The following is a 24,143-nucleotide window of genomic DNA, read 5'->3' as shown; positions in this document are numbered from 1 at the left end:
GGCTCACCAACAACGCCCTCTGTCCTTCCCAACTGCAAAACGCTCCTTCCCGCCACCTGCCCTCGTCCCTCCAAACTGCCCCCCGGCTCACCAACAACGCTCTGTCCTCCCTGGCTGCAAAACGTCCTTCCTGCCACCCGCCCTCATGGCGCTCGTCCCTCCAAACTGCCCCCTGGCTCACCAACAAGACTCTCTGTCCTCCCCACCTGCAAAATGCTCCTTCCTGCCACTCACCCTCGTCCCTCCAAACTGCCCCCCCAGCTCACCAACAAGGCTCTCTGTCCTCCCTGGCTGCAAAACACTCCTTCTCGCCACCCGCCCTGGTGGCGCTGGTCCCTCCAAACTGCCCCCCCCCCCACTCACCAACAAGGCTCTCTGTCCTCCCCGGCTGCAAAACGCTCCTTCCTGCCACCCACCCTCATGGCGCTCATCCCTCCAAACTGCCCCCTGGCTCAGCAATAAGGCTCTCTGTCATCCCTGGCTGTAAAACACTCCTTCCCACCACCTGCCCTCGTGGCACTCGTCCCTCCATACTGACCCCCAGCTCACCTACTGGGTTCTACAGCCTGCCTGGTGAGCCACAATATGCTGTCTCCTGCCACCTGCCCTCGTGGCGCTCTTCCACAGAGAGGGTCAGCACAGCAATGGCTATGCTGCAGTGATCAGTGCTAAGCCTTGTGTCACGCCCCCTTCAAGGAGCAGGAGGTCCCTCCAAGAAAGGCTACCCACACTCTGGATGCTTTGGATGGTGGGACATCAAGGCAGGCCACCTCCAAGAGATTGTTCCATGGGGACACCAACAGTGCCATCTAGAAAGGCTATAAGGAGAACCCAGGAAGCAGTCATTCACCTAGTGGCAAGATGATTGCTGTGGATGGTGAACCCTTCTCCCTTGTGGAGAATGTAGCCATTCACTAGCTGTTGCAACATCTGGCTCTCTGGTTCTCTATCACCTCATAGATAGGCAAGATCACGAGTCTTACCTACCATGCACTGTTCTGCGATAGTGATGGTCAAGAGTGAGCGGTCCAGAATGCAAGGCAAAACTGTGCACTTCGCAGCAGACCTCTGGAACAGCCAGAAGTATGGGTCCCCCTTCCTCACCACCCACTGGTGGAAACCAGAGGACCTGTCTGTCTGGACTGTCAGGGCACTGCCTAGGCTCCAGAAGGGGACAGGCTTGCTACCAGGCTACAAAGTGGTTCTGGTCTATGTTGAGGCGGATGCATGTGAACTACATGGCACAAAACATCACTGCCATGATACAGAGTAGCCTGAAGGAATGGGTGGGTGGCAGCAACATGGCTACACGATCATGGATGCTGCTGTCAGTTAAAGGAAATACTTGAAAAAGAGAAAACATAATGACAGAAGAGACAGGCTAAAGAAATCTAGACACCTTAAAAACAAAACAACATAAATCTCACTCAATTATGCTCTGGCCTACATGGTTTTTCAACATGCAGGTCCCTTGATTCTCAGCATAGATTTGTTGGGTGAGGTCCAGCTACTGAATATAAATAGCACTTGGACCATAACTACACAAGGCAGAGGTGTGGTATTGGATGCCCAATTAAATTTCTACAAATACCAGTCATAGGAAGCCCCTGAATTGGGTTGGGACTGTGTCACTTAGGCATGGTTTATTTATTTGTTTAGCAAATTTGTATGCTGCATTTTCAGGAAACCTACCTGAGGTGGCTTTGAAAAAAAAAAAATATATAACAGAAAGAAAACAAGTTGTTAATTAAAATCCAGCATTATGAACCTAGCCACTGCATAAAAACATAGACCTTTGAACATTTTTCAGACTAAAAGCACACTACAATAGTTAGAACACTGCTTAATTAAAAGCCTAGGTGAATAGATGCCTCCCCCCTAGCAGGTGCCAGAGGAACCCCATTCTGGATCAGACACAGAGATAGAAGCTTCAACCATGCACTCATTTTATTAATAATTTTACATAAGAATAAACCGGGCAAAGCTTTTATGGCTTCAACTGGTGAGAAGAAAAAAGGTGTTGTGATCTATATAAGTGATCAACATTTAGCTGTAACAGAAAAATTACAAGACCCTGAAGGAAGATATATTCTCCTAAAAATAAGATATCCTGAAGATAAAATTTTTACACTAGCATCAATTTATGCTCCAAATAATGCAAGAGAAAAATTCTACAAAAAAATCAAACACTTCTGGATTTTCAAGAAGAAATTTTACATTATGGTGATATAAATGGTGTATTAGATAAAAGAAGATAAATCTAAAAAACTTCAAAGGAGGTAAACTACCCAAGAATGTCAACAATTATATGCAAATATTGAATTTAGAAAATTTGTGGAGAACCCTTATTCCGCATTTAAGAGATTATTCTTTTTTTTCTAGATAGACATCATAAGTACTGAAGAATTGATATGTGCTGGAGATCTAAAACTTATGAAATTTGAGATCTATCAAAATTCAACTAAAGATAATTCCAGATTTTTTTGAACCTATGTGATTATTATATAGGAGTATAGAAAACATTGATTACAGTTTTAATCTTTTTACTTGATACTCCAATAAGTATTTAAAATATTTAGTAAGACTGAGATTTACAATATGATAAATGATTAAAATGCTGTGTAGGTTATAATGAAGTCTAAAACTTAGTGTTAGTATTTACCTTAATGCTAGAGATGTAACCTTTAATTTTTTTATTAGATCCTCTTTAAATATCTTGAAACATCTTGTTTAATTTTTTAAATATTCTGGAATATTGTTATTACGATATTTTACTATTTGCTCATGTCTTCAAATTTTCTTTAAAAATATTGCTGATTCCCCTTGTTTTATGTAACTATTCATGATATCTGAAAACTTTTTGATGAATTTCTTTTTCTCCTAACTTATTTTTCCTTCTGTATCCCAATCTTCTTTTACGATTTTTTTTTTTTTTTTTTATATTTAAAAGTTGCAGTTGTGGGGTTTTCAAGGCAAAATTTGTTCCAAGGTGATTAGCCATTGCCTGCCTCTGAATATCGACTCTAGATTTCTTTGGTGATCTTTCATCCAAGAACTAACCAAGACCGACTATACTTAGCTTTGGAGATCTGACAAGATTGGACTAGCCTGGGCCATCCAAATCAAGGTAGTAGACAATAAAACTAGTAAAATTACACATAGACAATCATTTTATCTTTCTTGACATTTTGCTACTCTCTGCTAGATGACTAAGGCTGTAACCCTATGCTCAGTTACTTGAGTGAATCCCACTCAAGTTAGAATGGCTTATGTTTGAGTAAAAATGCATAGGATCAATCTGTAAAGCATACATACAGAGGAATGATATTTCCACCTTTGAAATCCATGGCTACTAAAGACAAAGGCTATTCTACTAGATTATTTAAGGAATATACAGGACTGATTTCAGTGACTCAGATTTCATTGACAAAGCTACAAAACCTAGAGCTACTTTTCTGATTCCACCCATAGCTCTCTGATCTATTTCCCCAAACTTCATAACTCAGATGCAGCTCCCTCTGGTGGAAAGGAGGAGCATCAATTATAACAAAAGGGAAGAAGCCCCACACCCTTTTCATTTTTGCAGATGAAGAAGTCTTGCACTCACAGTGACAGGATATTGAAGGTGTCCCCAATCTTGTCTATGAGCAGGGGTGGTGCTGGGGTTTTTGCCACTCTGTCCACCCCCACACCTGCGTCCCCACATGGGGGTCAGAGCAAGGTGGATGAAAGGGAACGCAGGGCTGCTATGTTTCACTCAGAGGCTGCCTTCCCCTTGCAGGACAGGCAACTGGGACCGAGGCCTTGCAGCCTCTTTCATTCATCAAGGTGCCGAGCAGACAAAAGGGGCCGCGGGTCTGCTGTGCCTTGCTCCCAGCTGCCTCACTTGCAAGAGGAGGCAGCCTCAAAGCGAGGCCACTTATCCAACCCTGGCTAGGAAGCCAGGGTTGGAGGAGAGCACACACTGGTGTGCAGTCCCACTACTCTCAGCTTCTGTGGTCCGCAACCCAGGAAGCTGAAAGCAGTAGAGCAGTGGGAAAGGGCACCTGAAGGTGCCCTGTAGGTAAGGTGGCATCCGAGGCAGCCACCTACCTTACCTACTTCCACCCATCAACCATGTCTGTGAGAGTACTAATAGGATTCTAGAACAGGTAGTGAAAACCTGAATGGCCTAGGTTAGCTCCATCTCATCAAAGCTTGGAAGTGAAGCAGGGTTCTTCTTGTTAGTATTTGGATGGGAGACTACCAAGAAGTTCAGGGTTGTTATGTAGAGTCAAGCAATGACAAACCACCTTTGAACCATGACCTGGACTTAATTCATCATGAATTTATGGTTGTGTGGGGGTTCATGCCTATCCCTACTGCTGGTTCAGACAGATGGTCCATCTAGTCCAGCAAAGAGGCTGAGGCTTTCCCCTAATGTTGCCTCTTTGGCTCTGGGTTTCAGAAACTCAGTGCCTCTGAATGTAGACATTCTACTCATTCATCAAGGCTAGTAGCCATTGATAGACTTATTCTCCATGAATATAATCCCCTTTTATAGATGTTTATTTCTCTGGTCATCATTACATCCTCTGAAGCAAATTCCACATTTTAATCACTTCCATTGAGCTATCCACTATGACCCCAAGCTCTTTTCCTCTCTCAACCTCAGCAACTTCAGACCCCATTAAACTATACTTGAAGTTGGGATTTTTTGTCCCAATGTGCATCGTCTTACCAACACTGAACTTCATTTGCCACATTGTTGCCCACTCACCCAGTTTGTGGAGATCTTCTCAGGGATCTTCACAGTCAATCTTGGTTTACACTGTCCTGAATAATTTGGTGTCTTCTACAAATTTGGCCACTCAGTTCTACTTCCAGATCATTGATGAATAAATAAAATAGTACCAGCTGCAATACCGATCCTTGTGGGACCCCCACTGTTTACTTCCCTCCATTGTAAGAACTGTCCATTGATTCTCTTTGCTTCCTATAATTTAACCAGTTTTCAATCCCTAAGAGAACCCATTCTCTTATCTCATGATTGCTAAGTTTACTCAGGAGTCTTTGGTGAGATATTTTGCCAGAAGACTTTTTTAAGTCCAATTATATAACGTCTATCAGGTCACTAAATTTAGTGATAGGTTATATATATGGCTTAATAGAGCAACTATCTCACATCTGAGTTCTAAAGAACTCTCAGGTATTTGCCATCAGGAACTCGAGATATACTGTTTTCTTTAATAGCCTCAGTAAATCTAGGATTTAATCTCTGGTCATCTCAATTTGGCTCAATTTTTCAGACTCCTTTCCTGAAAACAGGGTCTGTGGAATGGGTACGTACCCCACACTTTCCACAGGGAACACAGAAGCAAAAAAGTCACTCAGCTTTTCTGCCATCTTCCCATTTTCCTTAACAATCCCTTTATTCCTTTGTCATCCAAAGGCCCAACTGATTCTCTGGCTGGTTTCCTGCTCTGGATATAATGTAGAAATGTTTATTGTTTGTCTTGATGCTTTTAGTATCCTGCTCCTCAGAAATCTCTTTTTGCATGCCTAATAATTGACTTGCATTTCTTTTGCCAGAATCTGTGGTCCCTTCTGTTCAATTAATTAGGTCAGACCTTCAACTTTTAAAAGAAGCCTCTCTACTTTTTATAGCTTCCTTGACTTGTATTGTTAACCACATAGGCCTTCTTTTAGATTTGGCAATCTATTCCTTAAACTGTGGAATACATTCTATCTGAAATAGCTTTCAAGCATCCTGTAGGAACCTGACTCTCTTGTATTTTCCCCTTCAGCCTCCTTTTAGCTATTTCACTCATTTTTGTAAAGTTCTCTTTTGAAATCCAATGTTCCAATTTTGGACTTTAGGGGTAACTTTCCATTGATCTAAACATTGTGTAGAGAATACTGCGTTGTGGTCATTGTTCCCAATTTGTGTAACAACTTCTATATCTCTCAACTAGTCTTGAGTAATTTATTCCACTCTAGTGGCTGTCTGCTCAGTCCCAGTACATGTTTTCTACTCCTATGGATCATCATGGATCTACTCCTATGGCTGTAATTCCAGTCTTTGAGCAGGGATCTTCTTTCCAGGAGCCATCATGCCACACTGGAGTCTTGTCATTACAGACCAGAGTAGTTTTTATGCTCCCAGAGACCATCATTTCAATCTGTGGAACTGTTATTCCATGCCTAGAGCAGGCATCCTTGTCCCAGGAACTGTCATTCCAGTCCCCCAACACTAATGATGCTCCTTGGGGTTGTCATTCCCCTTGGGGTCTGGAGCACTCATTTGACTCAAGGATCCATCATTCCTGTACCAGAGCACTGATCCCAAGTACAGAGATAACAATTCTACTCTAATGGCTATCATTCCATACCCAAAGCAGGGGCACTCACTTTGATCTGGGGACTATCATTCCATGTCCACAGCAGAGCAGGCATCTTAGTCCCAGTGACTGTCATTCCAGTCCCAGAACACTTATGATGATCCTAGGAACTCTGAGGGCTGTCATACCACTCCTGGAGCAGGTATCCTACTCCCAGAAGTCGTCTATACAGTCCCATAGAGTTTCTCTGGTCCCAGAGGCTGTCATTGCACACTATGGATTATTATTCCAGGACCAAAGCAAGCCTCTTTAAATCTGTTGTTTTCAATGCAATTTTTCTGTGCTATATTACAAGATGGCAATACAAGTAAGTTGAAATTTATGGTTCCCATTACATCTATTGGGTCTTCAGGCATCTCCTATTGTTCTCAAAAGGCACTCCTGTAATTTGTTATAGCCAGGGCTTTTTTTTAAATAGCAGGAACGCAGTTCTGGCTGGCTCGGCATCATGGGGCTGTGGCCTAATATGCAAATGAGTTCCTGCTGGGCTTTTTTCTACAAAGAAAACTCTGGTCATAGCACATCCAAAAAGGATCATGCATTGTTTTCTGGTAAAATATTTGTGATATGATTACAACTTGCTCTTGTCTCAAGCATCTTGCTAGAAGTTTAGTTTCTAAATTCATTTCTTTTGGGAAAGAGGGTTTTTTGCACCATGGAAGTTTCTAGCAACATTCCATATAGCCATATGTTTATTACAGGTTACTGAAGGCTTGTCATTTTTTTCAGATTTAAATTTCAAATAGTTAGAATGCTGTATTGGCAATTATTCCATGAATTGTGGCCTATAAAAGCATTTTAGTTGTAAGGAGATAACATGCACTCATTTGTTGGGGGAAAACTATGCCATTGAAAGGTGCTACTAAGTTTTATTCCTATCCAGTTACTTCCCTCCTCCAAAGCAAAATAAAGTTCACTGAGTTCTAGAGGCACTCATTTTCTTGGTTAACTGACATTATGTACCAGGATTATGATGGGAAAGATTTGTGTACCTCTATACAACTTTCTGTCTCTGACCTAGTTATTAACTGGTAAATACATGACTGGGCTGCACCTACAGGTGGAGTCTTATAACTGAATATTTCACCAGAAAGAGATATTCACTACCCATTGAAAACTGGCATGTCAGTGAGAAGGCTACGCTAGAACCCTTCTCTCAGGTAAAGCAGATTTGAACATGGTCTGAGCCTCCACTTGCAGTTCATAGTAGTTTGGCCCAGATTTAAGCTTAGATCCACTAGAATTTTCCACACATAATTTCTTCCCTTGGAATATGACATTTTCAATTCCTCTTTCCCGTGGAAGACAAAAATGCACTCTGCAATGCTGCTCCTGGGGTACCGGGGATCCCCCAGAAACAGCATGAGAGGGTCAGAGGTTGGCAGCAGGAGAGAATTGGCAAATCTCACTTCTGGAAATCTCTCATGGGATGCAACCCCTTAGGCTTCAGTGAAAATGCCTGTGTCTCAGGAAACTAATCTTGTCAACCCTTAATTAAATGTATATCCTCAACAGCGTTACTCATTTATTTAACGAATGGCCTGGTGGTAAGAGACTTTTGTTTTCAGCTCGTAGATAAGATTGCATTGCTTTCTGAGCACTCAAAATATCTCTCCTACACAAGCTAACAAAACAGAACTGTGCATAAGATTTATAAATGTGTACCTTATATAGTGATCTCCATTATGCTAAGTTGGAGAACAGGGTTTTAACATTCTTGAAACATCCATATTCAAATATGATCCCTTAAGACCCTAAATGTTTTTCTTTCTACAGTTCAATAATCAATTAAAAATAGCATGAATCTACACTTGTTAGGTATTTATGAGGTACAAGAGCATTAAATTAGTTCAAAATATCAATTTTATTGGGCAGTTTCCATTTTGCCAGTTGGTCAGCAATCAATGGGTGCTTAAATTAGCAAGTGCAGTCACAAAAGAAACTAGACTTTTGGATGGACTCAAAAAAAGAAAAAAGGCTTGCTATATATCTAGAGGCTACAAAAGCACAGATATTGAAATGTTCTCCATATGCCTATTGAGTTTCTACTATGGACCGCTTACAGTGATGCAGAAAGTAGAACATTTTTGTTGTGAGATTGTTACACAGAGGCATGTAATTCAGTCTAACAAGCAACACTGGCTATTTCATTACTTCTTCTTGAGAATTACTCCCATAATGGCCATTAAAACCAGCTCTTGAAAATGAGCTGTATGGGATTTCTTAGACATAGCCTGTCTTCTGGCAGGTTGTCACAACCCTGTGAAAGTGATTACCTGTGAATAGTGGGGCTAACTGATGACCGCTTATTGTAGGCAGTTCTTTCAAAAGAATAATCAGAAGGGGAGAGAATGGCAATGAAACACATTAAGATTCTTTCATAATAGTAATAATAAATGTAAAGAGCCATGCTGCCCTTCCTTCAGCTACAGCAGGACCTGGCCATGAACAATGAACACTAATCGGTAATCAGTGAAGCCGATCCAGTTCACACCCCCAGGACGTGAAACTCTTTTTTCCAGCCTGTGAGGGTTGAGGGGTAAGGCAGGCTTGAAGGCAAGAATTTGGGGTGTTTGTAAATATCTAAATATTTAAACCCTGCTCTTCTCCCCCAATGGGGACCCAAACTGGCTCACACATTATTCTTCCTTCATTTTTATCCTCACAGCCGCCACCACCCCTTGGAGGTATGTTAAGCTAAAAGAGAATGACTGGCCCAAGGTTACCCAGCAAGCTTACATGGAAGAGCTGGGGGAAGCTGCTGAGAGTCTGAGTTTGTGTGGTTTGTGTGGCTAGATGGCCATCTGACAGCAATGACGATCCTGTGAATTTAGGGGGAAGTATTTGTGAGTTTCCTGTGAGTGGGTTGGACTAGATGACCTTAGAGGTCCCTTCCAATTCTATGATTCTCTGAGTGGGGATTCAGACCTGAGTTGCAATTGCATGAACATATGAAGGTCTCTTATACTGTCAGACCACTGCTCCATTTAGCACATTGCTGTCTATTTGACTGGAATGGTTCTTCCGAGTCTCAGGCAGAGAAAGGAAATACCTAAGACCATTTAAGTGCAGTGCCAAGGACTAAACCTGGGAGTTTTGCATGCAAAACATGCTCTACCACTAAGCCATGGATCTGCATAATTGATCTAGGTCTGGATGACTCACCCTGAAAAATCCAGAGTATTTATCCAGATGACCAGTCTTAAAGTTGCTCAGCTTTAATAAATCTTGTTGAATTACCTCCCCATTACAACGAATGGGTGTATTAGTAATAATCTGACACATACAGCTCTAACAAGAAATATGATCACCAATTTCATTTTAATACTCAACATTGTATTTTGATGCATGATTCAAGCTTGCAGCAACAATCGGTTTTCATGACATCCTATGAATAAATCGCCCCAGAGTATGACAATTAATGTACTTATTAAAATCTTTATTATGAAAACAAAATTGCAATTGTACCGTTTTATAGGAATCACCATACACAACAAGATAAAGTATTACATACAATAAATTGTGGATTTACCAGATAATAGTTTATACAAGGCTAGTGTCACAGTCTAAGAATCCAGAAATTTCTGGACCAGGGCAGTCATTTTTGAAAGGGACAAACTGCTGCAACATTCAGCAATGTAGTTGAGCACTGTGATCACTTGCAGCTCCAGTGCCATCGTTCTTCCAGAGAATGAATTGATTTGACAGTGTGCCATAACAGCATATTACTAAAGGTAACTTAGTAACATGAATATTTACAGTACAGATGCAATACAAAACCAGAAAAATCCAGAATGAATGCAGGTGACAATTTGATCCCCTGAACTGATGTCTAAGTAGCATCACCAATCAGCTTTCTTCCAGCTTTGCACAAATTTCAGACTTCAGAATATAATCACATTATTTTCATCAGCAGTTTAATTGGCTTAGAACACAGATTAAAGTTTGTGCCCAGCATTCTATAAATCTTTTACTTAAGGCTTTTGTACAATAAGCACTAAACATAAAAACCTCATACTGAAAAGCTGCTCCCTTATGGATTGCTAATATGTAAATACTTTATTAGGCACTTCTGCCAGCAATAAGGTCTCAAAATGTGAAGTTTTTGAGAAGAAGAAAGGGTAGGAAGAGAGAAAGTGTGCAGCTCATGAGTATGTACATATGCATGAATTTAAGTTCCCATGTCACCCCTGTATGCATGAGCTATGTACATGGAGGCAAAGTCATCTATATATATATATAAACATAATGTATGATGCAAAATTTAGACACACATAGACTTCAGTGATATCAGTCATCCTTTCTCCTGAGGGTCACGTTGAATGGCCAGAGCACATGAATGGGATGATGCATCACATTCTTCTTTATACATGTTGTGTATGTATGCATGGACATGAGAGATCCAAGGATAACTTCTGTACTTCACTAGGTATAGATCATGCATATGGGGTCATCTGTGAATTATCTAGGATCCTGTGGAGGGGTTATTTGAACATGTGCATAATCAGCTATGTTTGTCAAGGTCTATTACCACAATCAATTACAGAAATCACAGGATCACAGGAAATAACTTGCCCATGTTGCCTCTAAAAAGGTAAATGTAGTCCCCTGTGCAAGCACCAGTCATTTCCGACTCAGGGGTGACGTCACATCACAACGTTTTCATGGCAGACTTTTTATGAGTAGTTTACCATTGCCTTCCCCAGTCATCTACACTTTCCCCCCAGCAAGCTGGGTACCCTATGGCTAGCCAAAAGCCAAATCAGATGCATGCCAGATGAACATGAATGGTTTAGTGCAAAGCAGCTTAGAAGCCAACATAGGCAGCCGTTCCAGTGGCCACAATCACACATGAAGAGAACTGTATAAACAGGTGCTCACAGGGCACTGAACTCTTGGCTTCCCAAATTAGTTTACCAAGCTCAAATTTTCCAGAAGGATTCAGAAAAAGGGAAGTGGATCAAGAATTCCCCCCTCCCAATAAGCTGTAATTTGCATTTATATCCTATTACATCTCCAATCAAATAAGGCAAAAGAAATGTTTGGTCATTTTAAAACATTTATTATGTAAAAACAGAATTTGCACAGATGAATCAACAGGCAGTCCCATTTATTTCAGAATGGCACAAAAATTTTCCACATCCTTTAGACAGTTGAAAAGTAAACATTGTATTAGCAAGTATTACAAGTTTGGCATATTAAAGCAAAATGAACTTTTTAAGATGACTTGTTTAGAATAAGATCTGTTAATATTTTCACATTAATTCACAACTTTTTGCTAGACACATGTCTTAAGTCTAGCAACATATGATTTTTAGTCTCTGCAGAACTTTAAAAAGGTAATAAGGAAACTATTGATCTTGTTACATTTTACAAATATATTCTTGAATATGAAACACTAACCTGAATTACTGTATATTGAATGTACACAGATATCTAATACTAGAATTGTATGCTACAACTATGTCCCAGGAGGAAATGTTTAGCAATATAAACTTTAATTTTAATAGGGGTTGTTAGCACACTTCCCTCTAATTATCCTAAGAAAACACCAAGTGACTGCATTACTGACTAGAAGGTATGAGCTACAACTTAAAATACTTTTTGAAAAAGGGGGCAGGCAGCCTGCACCAAATGTATGAATTCCCATCATGTTGTTTGGCAACATGGTCTGAAAACAAGTTCCATATTGACAGGCTAATTGAATCACTGAGATGAAATGCAAAGACAACATAAGAAAGTCTGTAAAAATAATGGCATCACAAAATAATAGTCCAGGCAATTGGGGGGGGGGGGGGAACCTGAAACCCTGGAATTTAGCAGTCTTCCCATCATGATCCAGTTCATGTACCGTTTCCCATATATTCTATAAATATGTAATTTCATTCATATTTGTTGAAAATTAATCTGTCACAATTATGTGCTTTTCACATGCAGCTTAATGGGAGAGACTTTTCTGTAATATCCTACATGACTGAGTGTGTATAAGTGATGTGCCTACATGGATAGGGCAGATCATGTGAGATTTTCTACATTTTCTTCAAGTGGGAAGCTAATGGAACAAAACTGATGACGTGTTTCTTGCACATGGTTGCATTACTGGCACACAGTCCTCAGATACAGAAGATTGCATTATAACACACAACTCCCATGCTGGTATCACTGGAACATTTGATGACTGTATTCTCACTACCTGTACTGAGAAAATAGGCCTTTGTCTTCCAATCAGTCAACAGTGGCCAGCACTGTAACGGGGAAATATAAGTGCATGTACCAGCTCTGCTGAGAGTTAAAACAAAATGTGAAAACAGGTGATACAGTGAGCGGACCTCCTGCGGTGATTCTGGACAGTGCCATGGAAGCGAGGTAATGCTTTAACACTTTTCCTGCACCCTTCAAAAATTATGAACATTGTGCTGGGAGAAAGGGTTAAACCTTTCCACAAGTGATGTAGATCTGATTGGAACCAGGGTAGAATTTGCAGTTTAAATTAATTCACAGATTGCTCACTGTCACTCTCTGATCAAAGCATGCCCAACAGTAAATGCAACCACAGTAGATGCAACTATTTCTGGATGAATTGAAATAATGGGATGATTCCTTTAGAATATTTACAAGTTTGGGTTTTTAAAAATACTGCCCTTAATAAATAAAATAGCTGTTTTATCTGGTGGCAATCAAGCAACTTTATTTTATTTTACACTCTACTGCTAAATTCCAGATTAACATAAAGGCATTTAAGAGATTTAACCATCAGTCCTAAGTCTGAACATCTCGTGTGCTGAACATCTGGTGATACTATGTTGTTTTTAGAATATCCAGACAGTAAGAAAGAAATATTTTCCAAGTGTTTTGTTGACATCTCAGATTCAGATTTGTACTTTGGATGGCACATGCAAAATATGGTTATTAAAAATGGAAGAAATGAGAAGTCATACTCTTTTATGGCAACCCATTTTGCTCTGCTCAACATCTGAAGGCATGAACCACGTAACTCCAAAAATTGTGCTACAAGACAATTATGTAGCAAGTGCTTGGATTTTAATTTGTTAATTTCTCTCGTAGATAACTTTAGTCCTTCCTCCATAATACTAAGAACAGTTGAATGCTGCAGATTAACACAGTTCTCTATGTCCTCTGGTCCAATTGCCATGTTAACAATACCGCTTATTTTGAATAAAATAAAAAGTTTGACCATAGTGCAGAATTGCTTAGCAACAGAAAATGTAGGAATGCAACTTATTTCCCACGTGCAGCTGAAATAGCTGGGTTTTGTTGGACTGTGAGAAAAAGCAGAAATTAGGTTGTATCTCCAATAAAAAAGGATGAACCTAACTTTTTAGTTCCTCTATGGACGATATCTGTATTAGGCATCTTCAACACTTGTGCTTCATAGCAAGCTGGGGGGAAAAATAACAGTGATACGTCAAGACACTTACAATTATAACTTTGATAAATTGCTACAGATAGAAATGCAATGTCTATTAGGATAAAATCTGAACACACCTGCTGCTGATCAAGCCTACACCACTCATTGCATTAAGAGACTGTTCTATCAGAATCAAATGAAAGGGTCAACTTGCTTGCATACGGTATGAATGAATGTCAGTTCAAATGTACACTAGAATAAATTTTGTTAGTCTGGATTCCCGATTTATTCTGCTGCCATAGACAATCATGGCTACCCATCTGGAATTAGTACTGAAGTTCAACCAGAATAAATACAGTTTCAAGGCGTAGCCATGTTGCCTGTGAAGGAACAGCTAGATTCAAGTCCAGTAGCACCTTAGAGACCAACAACATTTTCAGAGAATGAGCTTTCAAGAGTCAAAGCTTCCTTTGTCAGGAATCTGCTGAAGGGAACTTTGGTTCTTGAAAGCTCATACTCTGAAAATCTTGTTTGTCTATTAAGGTGCTACTGGATTTGAATCTATCAGAATTGACAAAGGCTTTTTTTAAAATGTCTTGTACTCAACAATAACACATTATGAGATTACAAAGTCTGAAAACAATGGATGGCATCCAAAAGTGCCCTCCTGTCATGGAAGGACATGTTTGGATTTAATCAAATAATAGTTCTAATTTCTAAAGCACTGACAAATTATCCTATATATATAAACTGATAAGATTAATATTTTAAATAAGAAATATAAGAGACAGGATGCTGACTTCAAGTGGTATGGGAAAGAAGTAGTACATACTGGTGCTTTGTTTGATTCAATTTTTCTTGATTTCAGTTTCTTGACATATGCTCAATTTTTTGGGACAGTGAGCATGTCTAGATCATATTTGGACCAAATGCCACTCCTTACAGTTACAGAACCTGCAGTGCTAGTGTGTTAGAGGTATCTGACTGTGTCTATGGAGACAGGGGAACAAATCATGAAGTTCACTGGTGATATTAGACCACTCATTATCTCTCGGACTAACGTAATTATGAGGATTGAATAGAAAAGATGCATCCACACAGTCCTCAGCTTCCAGGAGGTAGGACAGGATAAAAATGTGATTGATAGCTAGCCAGCTAGGAACATCCCCTCCACAGTATATCCTGTTCTCTCCTGTTTTTTGAGCATGGGGGAAGACAGCAAGCAAACAGCTGCATCTTCCAATTTCTGCTCTCATTTACATTGGCAAGTTATCATCATCTGGCTATTTTGGGACACAAGGCAAAGCTTATTTTTGAGAAGTGGCAGCAAGTGTCTCTCACCATGTCTCCTCAACTTTAATCCATAAATTAACTTGGCATTTAGTTACTCATTGGCATCTGGTCACAACACTTTAGCTGCAATATCAGACTAAATTTTATAGCATTTGAACCATTTTCTTTGAAGAGACTCTACTTCTGACTGGACTATGAAAGTCACCTTAAATAAAAAAAAGGCTGAAATACAAATATTTATTTGATCTTTTTTAAAAGTTAGTGGACAGCATCACTAGAATTTATTTTACACTTCAGGCTTTTCCCAGATTAATATTTTATTTACAGAATACAAAGTGGCAACATGTAAAAATAACTGACTTCTACAATGCTGACGGTTCTCTGTGAAGTAACTTCAAAGCATTCAAAACGTGAATAAAAGAATAATTAGTCTTTTGCCACTGAAAAAAGAAAGAGCATCACCATCCAGTTCTTACAGAAAACAGAACTGCAAAATATATTAACTGAGTTTAATGAAATTAACTAGCTGTAGGATTTTTGCCTGTCAATTATTTAAAAAGTCTGTGATATTCTTTTGTTAAGAGCTTGGGAGTCTTGCTGGATCCTGGTCACCTATCAGAGAAACAGGGGTTCATGACAAAGAAAAATGCATTTCCCCCCAGCTACATCCAGTTAGGAAGCTGACCCCTATTTGCAGACAACACATCTGACCACAATGACATATACTTCAGCAACCTCAAGGCTAGATTATTGCAACATATGGGCTTCTCTTGAAGACTATCCTGAAATTGCAGATAGTGCAAAATGCAGTATCCTATGTGTTAACTGGGCCTAGCTGGTGGAACTATGTCACCTATTTTGAAGCCCTTTCACTGGCTGCTAAGTTTCCAGCTCCAGTTCAAGGTATTGGTACTCACCTTTAAAACCTTTCATGACTTGGGGCCCATATACTTGGAGGACCACCCCTCCATGCAAGTTTCCATGTTTTTATATTGTTGGTCCTGAGATGCTCAGGAGAAAAGCAGGCACATAACTATTTTAAATTGTTCAATACAAAAAGAGAGAGAGAGGCATTCTGTGTAGAATGCTCTCTTCCCTTATACACTCTACATCAAATTTATTTATTTAATTCAATTTATATCCTGCCCTCCCCGCCGAAGCAGGCTCAGGACGGCTCACAACAGTAAAAACATGTACAGATATTAAACATTAACTAATTAAAACTTTAAACAATATAACAATTAAAACATTTTAAAAACAATTTGGTGCTAATAATACATTCCAATAATTTCAGTTTCAGTCTTCTTGACTTATGAAACAAAAACTAGATAGTCCCATACCAAACAGTAGTGGAAAACAACAAAACTACCTCAATTTCACATGGTAAGACCCCACCATTAGCCCCTCCCCCACCATGCTCATGTTTACCAACTTATCTTAACTAGATATAGCCAGAAATACTACTCATTGATCCACATGGGGATCAGTTCCAAGCAAAAATGCTTTGGGGATCCTTAACATAATGAAAATGAACCAAATGACACCATTTTTAAAAAAGGACAGCACCAACCAATTGGACCATCTCTTCTGTCCTCTCTCTGCCACAAAGAGCAGAGAGGCTGAATTCTGGATCAGCCTAATCAGCCAGATCAATAGGAAATGTGAGAGAGGTCTGGCTTGAAGAAGAAAACCACAGAGGGAAAGATGAGGATTTAAAGAAAGTAGTTGTCAGTCCAGCTTAGAGGAAATGATTGTAAATGGATCAGGCAAAGTAGCTGAAAAGAGGCTTGGGTGTCAAGGCTTCAATACAAACTATGGCAAAGCCAGTGTTGGCCTGCCTTATCCTTAAGGGTGGTCTAGCCATACAAAATGGTGACATTTATTTTGAGATTTATATTCCACCACCCTTTCCCCACAATGGGACGCTCTGAGTGGCTCATATTTTTTAAAAAATGCAACAAAATGCATCATTAAAACAGTTAGCATATTCTGCATAAGGCAGTTTTGTATTTTCAGATTTAAAATAGGATATGTGAGGACACTGAAGAGAATGCAAAATATCCATTAATTTTTAATTTATGTTTGGTGGTGGCAGAAGCTGCCATCAATTCACACTTGATTAATGGTCACCCTGTAGAGTTTTCAAGGCAAGAGACATTGCCATTGCCTGCCTCCTCATCATGACCCTGGTATTCCTTGGAGCTCTCCCATCCAAATACTGGCCAGAGCCAACATTGCTTAACTCCTGAGAGCTGAGGAGATCAAGTTAGCCTGGGCTAGATTATGTCTAGCACTTAGCATATTTTGGATGCTTCAGAAATATTAAATGACAATTACTATCTTTTAAAACAATATTTTAAACATTAATACTTATTAAAAACAGATATATAGTTAGGACTAGGGACACTCAAATTCTTTACCCTGCATGAACTTGGGCCATTATCTCTTCGTCTAACCCAGGGGTGTTGAATCCATTTGTTATGAAGGCCGGATCTGACATAAATGAGACCTTGTTGGGCCAGGCCATATGTGTATCTATTTAAGAATAGCAGAGATATAAACTTTATAAAGGACAAAAACAAACACAATTTTTTTTAAAAAAAACCTTAAAACATTAGCACATTGGTCTTAAAGGTGCTTTCTTTGTATTACTTCCATGGGATCCAGGGAACTGGGCAAAGGAAGCTCTGGCTCTTTCCTCAGGGGACAAGGAGGGGGAGGAGCCTCAGCCAATAGAAGGAAGAGAGGTCTGGCTCAGCAGCTCTGCTGTGCAATTGAGAGAGCCTGGCAAAGCAAGCTCTTCCTCCCCCCCTCCCCTTTTCTCCCCAAGGGAGGAGCCTCAGCCAATGGAGAAAGTAGAGATTTTGCTCTGTAGCTCCTGTGCGATTGAGCAAGCCTTGCAAAGCAAGTTGTTATGCAGAAGGAAGCAAGAGAGAGGGAGAAGGAAGCAGACGACAGCTAGTTGCTCAGGGGGCTGATAGGAGTCCTCCGGGGGCCTGATTTGGCCCCCAGGCCAGATGTTTGACACCTCTGGTCTAACCCACTGCACAGAATTGTTGTTAAGGATAAAATGGGGAGAGGGGCATGCACTATTGTCCAGTCTCCCTTCTAAAAGTTACTTCCAGAATTTGTCTTCTATTAAACTTTTATTGCCTTTACTGCCATCATCTTCCAACTACCCTCACACATATTTCTCAGTTTTCTCACAGACAAACATGTTTGACAGGGGTTGTCATGATAGTGAATTATACCATTAGTGCAAAAACTTTTGGGGAATACGTGTGGCCACTGATATTAGAGGAAGCGTAACAAGATCAAAATCAGTTCATGTGCATAACACTTTATATTAACACTAGACAAACAATCTGCTTCTTTATAGATTATCTTAATTAAAAACACCACTCAATATCTCTTTCAGCTATCAAGACTTAAAAAAATTTTTTTAGTACCTTGTGTGCAGTTTCTGCAAACTGCTGAGCACTGTTCTTCATATCCTCTGTTTTTTCTTCTGCTCGACCTAACCTTTCACCGCGCTCATTCAAAGCTTGACTTGCCTTCTGCACTGCACTGGTTACACTGTCTGCTGCTGAATGTAGTATGCTGTTTCCTGCAGAAATACAGCATGTGGTTAGAAATCTAAAACACAATTTAGAGGGGGGGGGTGTTGAGGGAAAAGCCAAGATGCTCAAATGTACCATAATGTATTATAATGCTGGAACTCTCAAAAGTAGGAATTGCTGAATATTCATTGTTCTACCAGAGCATTCCATTAGTCACAAAGAGAGAACAAATTTATTTATTTTGATTTCAATGCCCCATCTTCAAAGTCACACTCAAGGCTGCTTCCAATTAAAATAATAAATTAGCAATATAAAAACAACATGCCGTTAAAACAAGCCCAGTAATATAAACAGCAAAAAACTATCCATAAAACAGATATAAGATCAGAAGCAGACTATAAGACTGCTAACAAACAAGCAAATACCATTCACTAAAAGCAGCCCCCAGAGGAATGACCAGATATGGCTTGGTTTTGATCCCAAAGTAGGAAGGTTCAGATTAGCTACCCTTCTAAGGTTAACAGGGCATTGTTGGCCTGGATTATGTTTAGTTGCATCTGAAAGTTACTCCATGCCTACATTTATATATTCTGCCCCATGATTTTTAAAACCTTATGTTATACTACGTAGCAGAGGGGAAGTGAAATGTCTGAGATGGGAGATTGTGACCTAATGCTGTAATACTGTTTTACTGTGTAATTAGTGATGCTCAAGAAGAGTAACTTAAACAGAACTTGTGTGTATTCCCAATTCTCTCTAATTACAGATGTGTAAAACAATTGACAAATCTTCCATAGTGGTGGCCTTCCTTCCTTAATTCTGCAGCAGGTATAAAACTGTCCAGAATAAGCAGCAGAGGCAAGAAATGAGTTTTACTTTGTCATCACACGGCTTCAGAGACACCTCAAGAATAAGGGTCTGTTGGATATGAACAGCTCTGGATACCCAGACAGTACTCTAGAAATTCCTCCAAAGTCATACACAACTGGAACTGTACAGCTGGATTTCCTCTTGCATGATTTGTGTAGGAGAGAGAACTCTGCTACAACTGAACAAATGTTTAGAACATTGTCATTGCTTCATGCTTAAATATACTATTTAAATACATTTTATGTCTGTTGGTGTAAGCAATTTTTCCCAATGAACTCTTCTGATGCTCAAGATCTAACTTGATCCTCAAGATCCCACTGATCTAATCCCATTAGGGATCATGAGACCTCCATGGACAAAGTCAAGTAAAATGGAGGCTGTGGTAAGAAGACAAAACCACTCATCCTTTTTTCGCCAGTGAGGAAACCTGATAGAATCTGACACTTAAGAAAAAAAAATTACAACAACTTTTTTGAAAAGATGGAAGGTGAACTATTTCATAAATAGAGCTTGGGTGACAATATTGTCCATTCAATGGAACCAAAAGGTAACCAGCCTGCTGGCAATTAATATCAAAAAGGTGGCAAAGCAGCTTTCAAACTAATTCTAGGGGAAAGCTGACAGGACCTGGGAATCCTCTGGTTTGGGACAAGTCAGTCCAAGGGTATAAATAGCTACAAGGAAGGTTCCTAGAAAGGAGGTAGAGATCACAAGTGGCTAAGGGCTCAAATTGTGTCTTCGTAAGGCTGTAGGATGCCTGGCCAGGGAAAAAAGACAGAATAGTCCTTTGAGGAATTTCTTCGTGTCAGTGTGTGAAAACTGAATCCCTCAACAGGAGTGTGATGAGCTGAAACAGTGGCTAAATAAACATGTGGGGAGGAGTGACTAACACTTTAGTCTACTAGAGAGTAAAAACCTGAAAACAGAGGACAAGTTCGAGATGACAGGCATCATGCCAACAGAGTATGAATTTTGTCCATTAATTATTGTATAACTTGAGAGTGGAAGGTTTTTGACATTTCAGCATTACAATCACTATCCTGTCCTGCAGAGTAGTCAATTTATTCTCCATGCAGTCAAATTCAAGTGACGGATGGAATGATGAAGAACACATCCCTCTTGGTAGAGGAGAAGGTCTGGAGACCAAGGAAAATGTTGTAATCTCCTGTTTGACAGTTGCAGCAGCATGGGGATACCTCTTGAATGTTGCAGTGGCTACCACGGGGTCGTAAGAATGCATCTGGGCCTCTCCCTCATTATCTTGTTGACCACCCTGGTTATTACAGGGATTGGAGGAAAGAGGAAGAGGTGCTGCGACAACCAGAGGTAGAGGAGCCCATTCCCCACAGAAAGTGGGTCTGCTCCACTCTGGAACAAAAGTTTGGACACTTCCTATTAGAGCAGGTTACAAATGCATCCACATGTGGATAGCCCCATTAGTTAAACCTACCTGGTTTCAGGTAGGAGGAATTTAGTTCCCATTTGTGGAGTGGCACACCTTCTCTGCCCCAAGTCCACAAGAAGGTTTTGAATGCCCAGGAGGTGTGATGCCCCAAAGAAAGATCCCCCGGGAGATCAATTTTCCCAGATGTCCAGAGCAAGGCTGCAAAGAGTCTTGGAGGCTGTGCCTCCCTGCTTGTTGATATAACTCATTGTCACTGTGTTGTCTGTAAGGACTGAAACAGCCTTCATCGCAATGAGTTGGTGGAACAACTGAAGAGTGTATTTTACTGCTAAGAGTTCCAGAAAGCTGATATGCTTGTTCAAGACATGGGGTTCTCATTTGGCACCCATTCAAAAGCTGTTCACATGAGCCCCCCATCCCCACAGGGAGGTGTCTGTAATCAGAGTGACTGATAGGAGGTGAGGGTGAAAGGGGACACCTCTTAAAAATTCAATTCATCTACCAATCATTCCAGTGATGATAGTACCTCAGGAGGTAGGCAGAGGATGAATACAGTTTGAGGATGAATTTAGCAATATAATTTAGATTTTTGGCAAGATGTTCAAATTTTGCAAATTAGGAAGGACCTGATAATGATTCTTATAATTGCAGCAAAGACACTGATAGTGTCATGTTGGAGAACTAGTGATATTCCTACTGTTAAAGATTGGTATTCCAGAATTTGGACTCAATAATGGATAAATTTTCAGATTCTATTGCACATCATGGGCTTTCTTTAGGTAATTCAAAATACCTCAAATGTTGTTTCCGTATTTTCAAAAAACTGGATGATATACTTGAAAAACATAGTCCTTCCCAAAGTCATCAATATTGTAAGGTTTTGTTTTTCTTTTCTTTTTTTGAAAAATAGTTGGTTAGTTTGATTTCTTGTATTGAATGTAAAAGGTACAAATGGGAGTTCCTGGAAATAAAAATGAACTATTAGCAAAGTGTGCTGTTTAAAAAAAGAATCTGAGGTCTGAATATTCAGAGGAAACAAAGCTGTAGGTTTCACATATGGAATTTGGCAAAGATGATGACAGAAGTCATTGCAGTTATCAGTCCCAGCAGGCACTGTATTTCAGATGAGGTGGATGATAGCTTTGGCCCTCTTGGGAGGGAGGAATGCTCTGCAGAGTAGGAGTCTATTATGGCTCCAATGAATTGGACCCCAGTGGCTGGAACAAGGTTGAATTTATTTTTGTTGATGCAGAGACCTAGATTCAGAAGGTCCAAAGAGATTGCTATGTGGCAGAGGACAGCCTCCTTTGAGTCTGTTACCAGTAGCCAATTCTCTATATACAGAAACACTGTAACTCCCCAGATATGAAGGTGGGCCACAATGACTATCATTGTGTTCATAAAGATGCAAGGAGCTGTGGAAAATCCAAAGGGGAGGAACTTGCACTGGTAGCGGTCTTCCCCAATGGCAAAGCACAGAATTTTCAGGTGGAAGTAGGTGTCTTGTAAATCCAGTGCTGCCATGCAAACCCCTTCCCGGAGAAGCAGGAGGATCTAGCATGGGGGGGATATCATATGAAATTTCCGATAGGCAATAAACTTGTTCAGGCCCCTGGGGCCCATCATAGGGCAGAAGCCACCATCTTTTGGGGGAACTGTAAAATAATTGGAATAGAATCCATGGTGATGGAAGGGTCAAGGGATTAGTTCTATAGCATGTTTTTGAAGATCTGAACTTTTTCCAACAGGAATGGTGATGGGGGGAGGGATGACAACGAAAACTGGAGGCAAAGTGAATTCTATCATATACCCCTCCAAGATGACAGAGGACCCATTGATCCAATGTTATTTGCCTACAGACAGGTAAGTTTGGGTTTGAATGAGGTTGTATGGTGGCTAATAGAATAGTAGAAGAGAGTCAAAGGGCCTGTTTGGACACTTTGGACCACTTAGATCTAGCAGATTGGGGATTTCTGGTAGTGAACTTGGTTTTGACACCATAAGAAGATCTATATGTGGACTGATGCCTGGACTGCCACTGCTGGTCTGGAGATTGTTTGCTGAAAGAGCAGTGAGACCAGGGCCTGGCCCAGGGTTTTATTTTAGAGGAGAGTGTAGATTTAGAGACTTTGAGATTGCACGAGCTTTGATGCTCTTATCTAGATCTTGATGTACTGTATTGGTGGTGAAACTGAAGAGACTTTTCCCTTCACAGAGGAGATCTTCAGTGCAAGCTCTAGTGCCCTGCTGAAGGGATGTAAACTGTAACCATGAGTGATGATGTAGGGTGTGGCCATAGTGATTGTTTTGGCAAAAATGACCAAGGTGTGTTTGGCTAAATTGAGCTGTTGTTTAGTCAAGAACATCCCTTCTTTCTGGATGCATCTGGTCTCCAGTTGTATGTCTGCCAATAGGGATGCGATATGTTCTGAAAGCTGTTCCCAGAGAGCATAATGGTATCTGCCCATACATGCTGCATAGAATTCCATCCTAAGGAGTCCAATTTCTTTCCTTCCTTATCTACTGGAGGGAAATAGCTGCAATGACTCCTGGATGAAGATGTGACCACAACACATTTAGGTTTGGGTTGGGAGAAAAGGAATTCATCGCTAGGTTCTTGAATCTTGTACACGTGGTTGGTCAGTCTGGAAGAAACTGGTGCTAAAGCTGGTTTGGCTCAAGGAGCTTAAGCAGCCTGTAACATAACCGATGTCATAGGTGTGATAGCAGAGGAGGTGTCCAATCAGGGAATTTCAAAGCTGGTATCAATGACTATAGGTTGTGGTTGAATAATGGAAAGGGCCAATGTATGGGCCATTCTCTTAATGAAATCCTAATTTCAAGTCATCAGAATGGAAGATTCTGTTCACTTACCGTGAAGTCTTCCTTCTCAGTGGTCCCAGATTGGGTCAGTCCTGACCTCTGGGAATATAACTCCTCCTCTCCGTAGGCAGGGCCAGCAAAACAAGTTCCTTCCAGGAGGGGGTGCTATTCCCCTTAACTTTCAGTTCATCTTCAAGCCAGTTGACTCTCAACTAGAAACTAGAAAACAAACTGCAATCGAAGGAAGAAACACCACAGTAATATCTGTCGTTTCCTCCCAGACCCGGAATCGAGGAAGCATACACAGAATCATCCAACTTCCTTTATTTATAACGGTGGAACTGGACAGTTTGGTACAACCAAACCAGAACGCCCATAACCAATAACTCCCCATGTGCAATTACATGGTCCACAGTAAACTCAGCAGAAAGACAAATGCCCAT

General features: G+C 40.4%; 1 protein-coding gene across 5 annotated transcripts in view; it reads right to left on the bottom strand.

The window, feature by feature from the left end:
- Nucleotides 1–11,426: 11,426 nt before the first annotated feature.
- The window catches only part of STXBP6 (syntaxin binding protein 6), a 222,748-nt gene continuing 210,031 nt past the window's right edge, over nt 11,427–24,143 (bottom strand). For all 5 annotated transcript variants that reach the window (XM_060261556.1, XM_060261554.1, XM_060261555.1 and 2 more), the window contains exons 5-6: nt 18,492–18,649; nt 11,427–13,780 (exon numbers count right to left, since the gene is read on the bottom strand). In XM_060261556.1, coding sequence (XP_060117539.1) covers nt 13,757–13,780; nt 18,492–18,649 — 182 coding nt within the window. In that variant the 3' untranslated portion in view covers nt 11,427–13,756. The remainder of the gene's footprint in view (nt 13,781–18,491; nt 18,650–24,143) is intronic.

Source organism: Heteronotia binoei, chromosome 21 (assembly GCF_032191835.1).
Source record: "Heteronotia binoei isolate CCM8104 ecotype False Entrance Well chromosome 21, APGP_CSIRO_Hbin_v1, whole genome shotgun sequence".
Taxonomy (NCBI): domain Eukaryota; kingdom Metazoa; phylum Chordata; class Lepidosauria; order Squamata; family Gekkonidae; genus Heteronotia; species Heteronotia binoei.
The sequence above is the reverse complement of the archived record's forward strand: the minus strand, read 5'-3'. Positions and strand labels throughout refer to the sequence as shown.